Below are 6,233 nucleotides of genomic sequence, written 5' to 3' on the forward strand. Positions count from 1 at the left end.
GGATAGATAATGTACTTGGATTTACGCACCAACAATTCTGCTAGAGGGGTCGATTCAATGCAATGAGAATACAATGATATTGTGTTTTACATTGCTTGGAGGTAACTCCTTGAGTCAGATTTGTCTCACTTATGTGCAGCTAAATGATGGATGTGAATGTTAACAGTAAACTGAAGAGCAACAAATTTAAAGGTAGCAGAAATCAGTGCCCTCCATAAACCGCTGTGACACACTTAGTTTATAATAAATCCTGACTATCATGTTGAAGGATTGGCACACACACTCATTGATCTGAATGATCTCCATATGAACCACAACATCGTGTCTCTTGATCCATAACTCAATGTGGCAGCTATCTCAATGTCAAGCATAACACATGTCTTTGGGCAATAAATAGTGATCATCATTTCTGTAACCTTGTCTGTACAATTTTCAGCTGTCCTTTGGGTAAATGGGGGAAATGAAACAAATGTGGATTGCATACACTTTAATAGAGAAAAGGATGAAAATGCAAGAATTCCTGTGCTCTCGTTTCATTGGGTGAAGGCAAAATGGGATAAGCCACTGTACTGAGGAAGAGCACAAGAAGGATATTTATTAAACAGTGTATATATCATCCTTAACAGAATACAGAACACATTTCCCTCATGGTTATGCGGTGACAATTCTACTAATGTTTTTGTCCTAGTGTTACACACATTAACTGTGTCAATAATGTGTGATGTTTCCCTTTCATTACTGAGTTCACAGTGATTTTACACAAGTCATATTAAAAGATCAAAATTAAATTAACCCTGTAGCTTCTGTCATTACTGGCGGAGCTAGGAATTTTTTCCTCGAGGGGAGGGGGTGGGTCACGCGAGGGTCAAGTTTTTTTTTCAAACCCCAAAAGATTCATCAAAAAATGCTGGTAAAAAATGACTATTTTACCCATGTGGAAATTCCTGGAAAAATTGGAAAATACGTATATTTCAACGAGGGGGGGGGGGTGCGGCAGTGCCCTCCGAGGTGGAGGAGGGGGGTGGTGGGCTACCCCCTCAGCTCACCCTCTAGCTCCGCAAGTGTCTGTCTGTTGACAGGTTCATCAAACTCAAAGATGCATTGTTAAGGCAACGGTAATATGAAGAAAAGGGCAAACTGATTTTCAGGTCAAACCAATTTAGAAAACAGACACTGTCAGTCATAAAGGATATGTAAAGAGCCAGCAAAGAGCCTTTTATCAAGTGATCTGGACTAGTCCATACTTGCCCCTATAGTGGGTGACCAGCAGTTTAATTAGTACTCAACTTCAGAGCAGAAGTTGATTAAGGGTAAGGTTATGAATTGGAGGAGGCCTTTACTTGTACAAATGTTTTTCATTATTCCTATTGTAGAATTTTATGATTTCACACATAATTATATTTGATTAAAAGACTGCATTACAATACTGTATACATATGTTATATATTTTATATTGTATTTTTCTATATATTACTGCCTTGTGTGGAATAAAAGCTGTCTGAAAAGCTGTTTCCAACTCCTTAATAACTTTTTTCATGTATCTTCAGTGAAGCGCGTTTATGCCTTCTCAGCAGACATCAAATCTTTTTTTTTTTTTCTAATCCGCAATTCCTTTCTCTAGCAATTTTTTTTAAAAAACCCGTGACTAACTTCACAACTAGGCACCATCTCGAGCAGAGAGGGCCCCTGTTTGAGGAAGTACCGGTACCTTACAATTACTCCTAAAGTAAAACAAAGCAGACTCATTTCAGAACTCATAATAACTGTTCGTCTTTCCTTCGATCAATCATGAGCACATTTTTCCTCTAACCGTGCGCTAGAGCCCAGAGCTTTTCCTCCTCTTCTATGTTGCTTTCAGTTTCAGCCTTCAGCATCATCTTGCTCCTGAACCAGTAAAAACACGTAAAGACTACACGCCCGTCATCACTCTCCTCACTCGCCTCGACATGCACCGTTGTTTAGATGTACGATATTCCATTCCATTACTTCTACCAGTTGCTCTTGTCCTCAACAAAGACAATTGCTCTTTGTCTCAGTCTCCTGTGTGAGTCGTACTCTCCCATCCTCTCGTTCCACATCTCTGTAGAGGAGAGACTTTTGGGCTTTCAGTCGACAGGCCAGTGACATGAAAATTGAGTCCACATTCTGACTCTCTCTTGGGTCCTTTGCAGATGTCTCAAACAGCAGCATGTTGTGGGAGTCGGCAAACTTCAACGCCATGTTGGATGGCACCTGGAGAAAGTGATTATTATCATATTGATTGTTCTCAATAAATACTTCCCGAGCATTCTATGTTGCCTTCATTGCTTCAAGATGTGACTAATCAACAGTCAGTCAGAATCTGTAACAACTACTTAATGATTTGATGATTCTGATTTTTATCTACTATTAAGCCCTCTGTTGTACGGAATGATTAAGTCTACTGACCTGTACTTGGTCCACTAAGTCACACTTGTTCCCCACTAGAACTCGAGGTACTGATGCTGAAACCCGATGACCGTTACACTCCTGCAGTAAAAGGAAACACTTTGAATATCGAAGCAAATCTAGGATTTTGCACTTTTATTTGTTATCAATGTCCAGTGTTTCACAAAGTTAGGTCACCAAATATATAGTTGTGTATCAGTGAGGAAATTGACTAAAATATATCAGTGGAACTAAATAACAAAAATGATATAATCAGTAAACACACAGCATGAAATAAACCTTGAAATTGTGAAAATATTGTGTCTGGTAGAAAGTTGACTATTGAATTAATTTATTAAAATTTTGGGATTATTTTCCTGGCATCAAAACGAGGTAAAAATTATGCGTCTTTTAGAGAGTTAAAAAGCTACCATGGTCATATTCTGTCAACTATTTTTCAGTAGGATGTAGAGAGAAAACAATGTCAAACGGTTAAAAACAGATTGGCTATGACACATTCAAAAAACAGACGCCCACCGCGCCCTTCTACCATGTCATAATGACATCTGTTGGTTTTTAGTTGGAAGACTTAGATTAGTTGTTTGAATTATTAGCATGTCAACAACAATGAGTAAGCAACGCTATATACCCTAGTAGAGATGGAGATGATGATGGAAACAGATGGACAGATAAGGAGATTTGGCTGAACAAATTATACTAATTGATAAGCGGTTCCGATGGACGGAAGGACGGACAAACGGATGAACGGACGGATGGATGGATGACGGACAGACAGATAGATGGATATTTAACTTACCTCTATCCATGTTTGCAGGTTGCGGAAGGAAGCCATTTTTGTGACATCATAAACAAACACTACCGCATGGACATTACGGTAGTAGTGTTCCACCATGGATTTCCGAAATCGCTCCTGGCCAGCTGTGTCCCATACCTGCACCTGAAGATTAGATGGTAAGTCTTTTTTTCTGACGAACATATTAGATGACAAATGTGTGGTTGTCAGATTATTATTATATTGTTATGTTTTATTATTATACACAGCTGACAGGTATAGCAGTGACAATTTTGTATTCTGACCACTCCATCTTGGTACACCAATGTGTTAGTTAATACCTTCATCAAAACAAAAAAGGGTGGTAGTCCCTCCAATAGGTCCATCCATCCATCCACCCATCCTTTTTCTGTTCTACTTGTCCCCACAGGAGTCGCAGGCGTGCTGGAGCCTATCCCAGTAGTCATCGGGCAGGAGACGTGGGACACCCTGAACCGGTTGCCAGCCAATCGCAGGGCACACAGAGACAAACAACCATTCGCACTCACACATAGGGACAATTTGGAGTGCTCAATCGCCTACCATGCAGGTTTTTGGGATGTGAGAGGAAACTGGAGTGCCTGGAGAAAACCCACGCAGGCATGGGGAAAACATGTAAAGTCCACACAGGGAGGGCCGGAGCTGGAATCAAACCCGCACCCTCTGAATTGTGGGGTGGACATGCTATTTCACCGTTCCGCTCCTCCAATAGGTTTCTATTCTAAATAAAGTATATTGAACTATGTGTTGTGAAGACATTCTTTACGAGATCCAGACATAAAACATAATTTTCAAGTTAGCCCTTGCAATGCAGTCAGTGCATACGGTGTAATCTAGAATTCTGGATCGTCAACATAAATCCTATGAAGTCTCTCAACATAGTGCAAGTGTTCTATTTATGTCACAACCTGAAAACATCAGCATTGAAGCTACCAACATTGGCAGAGGTCTTATTGAGTCTGTAGCTTAGGTTTAATCACTCAAGTGCGCTATATATATATATATATAGAAAAAATTGATGCCCATGTCAGGTCCCAAGCCCAGGGGCCAGATCCGTCTCACCATACCATTGTATGTGGCCCGAGAAAATAAAATCCTTGCTAAAAACTGTACCAAATTCTTGGCATGTATAATAAATAATTTTGCAAGATTCTTTGTTATCTTTTTTACAGGAATTGAACAAAGTATATTATGTCTAATTGCAAAACTGGTAATCCTTCACTTTGTTATGTATATGTAATAATACTGGTGGACTAAGTATTTATTTGGTGTCACCATGATGACGGTCCTCTGAGGGAAGCTGCCCATGATAAAAGTGAGTTTGACACCTCTGACTCTATCTTTTGATGACTGTATACATTGAGGGATTGAGGAAAATGTCACCATTCTTCCGCTACTAAATTGTCATGATTTTATAAATACTAAAATAATGCTGATCCCATCAAAATGTACTCACTCACTCACTCACTCACTCACTCACTCACTCACTCACTCACTCACTCACTCACTCACTCACTCACTCACTCACTCACTCACTCACTCACTCATTGTGCAATCTTAGACTGTCAAATTGAATACAAAGCCGATATACTCGCAGTGAACCATAATTTATTCTGTTGTACATGACAATAGCAGAATATGAATACATACACAGATTTATTGGAACTGCTATCGAATGAAATTGTTCTTCCTGTAACCACAAGTCACTGGCATAGACAAATTATGAAAGATATAGTAATAAATATTAAATATTTTTTCGACAAATAAAGTGGAATTTGATGATTTCCCACAGGACACCCTGATGATCAAAACCTCAGCTTTAGATTGTGTTGTTAATCTTGATCTGTCATACACATGCTCAATGGTCTTTACAATTTACTATATCTAGTGACCTCATCATTTAAAACTTCACCTATAATTTATACTGGTTTATTTATTAACCAATGATAAAAAATGGCAAATTTGTGCCGATTTCTAATACCAATTTTGACGTCAACAAATAGTCATTGTTGCCTTTGACAACAGTGAAGACATCTGGGGAAAAAACGTCAATGATGCTATAAAATCAATCCGATTGTGGGTGAGGGGGAGGGGACAAGGAAACACCTCCGATTCACATGCAGATAAGCTTAAAATGTTACCTTGATCGTCTCTCCTTCAATTTCCACTGCCTTCTCCCTGAAGTCCACGCCGATTGTGGCCTCAGTCTGGTCAGGAAAGCTTCCGCCAGTGAAGCGAAAGGTGAGACACGTCTTCCCTACGTTGGAGTCCCCAATAACGATTATCTTAAAGATTCGCGTCTGGATGCTTAGTTCCAGGGAGGAGATGCTCAGGTCCGCGGAGGATGTGAAGCTGGCGACAGCATCGTTGCTGCTGCTGGCTCGGCTCCGGCTTCTGTAAACATCCATGGATGATGTCAGGATGGTGACATTGTCGTCTGCTCGGCTCGGCCGGGTCACCCTCCTTCCTCGGTTCTCCTCCTCCGGGGAATCGTTGGTCATTATGACGGAGACGGAGATGCAAAAATCGGGATGCGCGAATGTAGAGTAGAGATGGACAAATGGGTGAAGGGAGGAGAAAGAACGGAAGAGAACGGAGCAAAGAAGGAGGAGACTTCTCTGGAAATTCTCTATCAGCTAGGAAACATTTAAAAACACACGAGCTCACAAATGAGATTTTATTGCATTAGCGGAATACAGCATTTTACAATATGATTTGATAATAATAATAATAATAATAATAATAATAATAATAATCATGATAATCATAATAACAATGGGCTCATGTGTTCATCAGTCCCGTTATAAGGAACGCCTTCACTATCAAACGAGATCATGCAGCCTGCAGTAGCTGCTACTTATGTGCTTTTACATAATTTATAAAGATAATAATCAGACAAACAAACCAAATTTAAAATATTGATATTTCTGTGTCGTACGGAACTACACTTCATCACAGCGCTCTTTTACTTCTTCATGCAGCTAAACAAATGTCA

General features: G+C 39.8%; 1 protein-coding gene across 1 annotated transcript; it reads right to left on the minus strand.

The window, feature by feature from the left end:
• Positions 1-826: 826 nt before the first annotated feature.
• rab33a (RAB33A, member RAS oncogene family) lies at positions 827-5,795 on the minus strand. The gene is made up of 4 exons (XM_085905384.1): positions 5,380-5,795; positions 3,224-3,364; positions 2,428-2,508; positions 827-2,232 (listed from the first exon to the last, which is right to left on the minus strand). The coding sequence occupies exons 1-4, from the start codon at positions 5,737-5,739 to the stop codon at positions 2,008-2,010; spliced, it is 807 nt and encodes a 268-aa protein (XP_085761510.1). The 5' UTR covers positions 5,740-5,795; the 3' UTR covers positions 827-2,007.
• Between the last annotated feature and the right edge of the window lie 438 nt (positions 5,796-6,233).

The sequence above is a fragment of the Syngnathus leptorhynchus genome, chromosome 2 (assembly GCF_054491065.1).
Source record: "Syngnathus leptorhynchus isolate UIUO chromosome 2, UIUO_Slep, whole genome shotgun sequence".
Lineage (NCBI taxonomy): Eukaryota > Metazoa > Chordata > Actinopteri > Syngnathiformes > Syngnathidae > Syngnathus > Syngnathus leptorhynchus.

What these genes read in the sequence shown, in the direction of transcription:
- rab33a (XM_085905384.1), bottom strand. Translation starts at nt 5,739, where the DNA reads ATGACCAACGATTCCCCGGAGGAGGAGAACCGAGGAAGGAGGGTGACC. An exon ending in TTGAAGGAGAGACGATCAAG is followed by an intron (nt 3,365 to 5,379) that starts GTAACATTTTAA and finishes TCTAATCTTCAG; the next exon opens with GTGCAGGTATGGGACACAGC. An exon ending in ACCTGCAAACATGGATAGAG is followed by an intron (nt 2,509 to 3,223) that starts GTAAGTTAAATA and finishes CTTTTACTGCAG; the next exon opens with GAGTGTAACGGTCATCGGGT.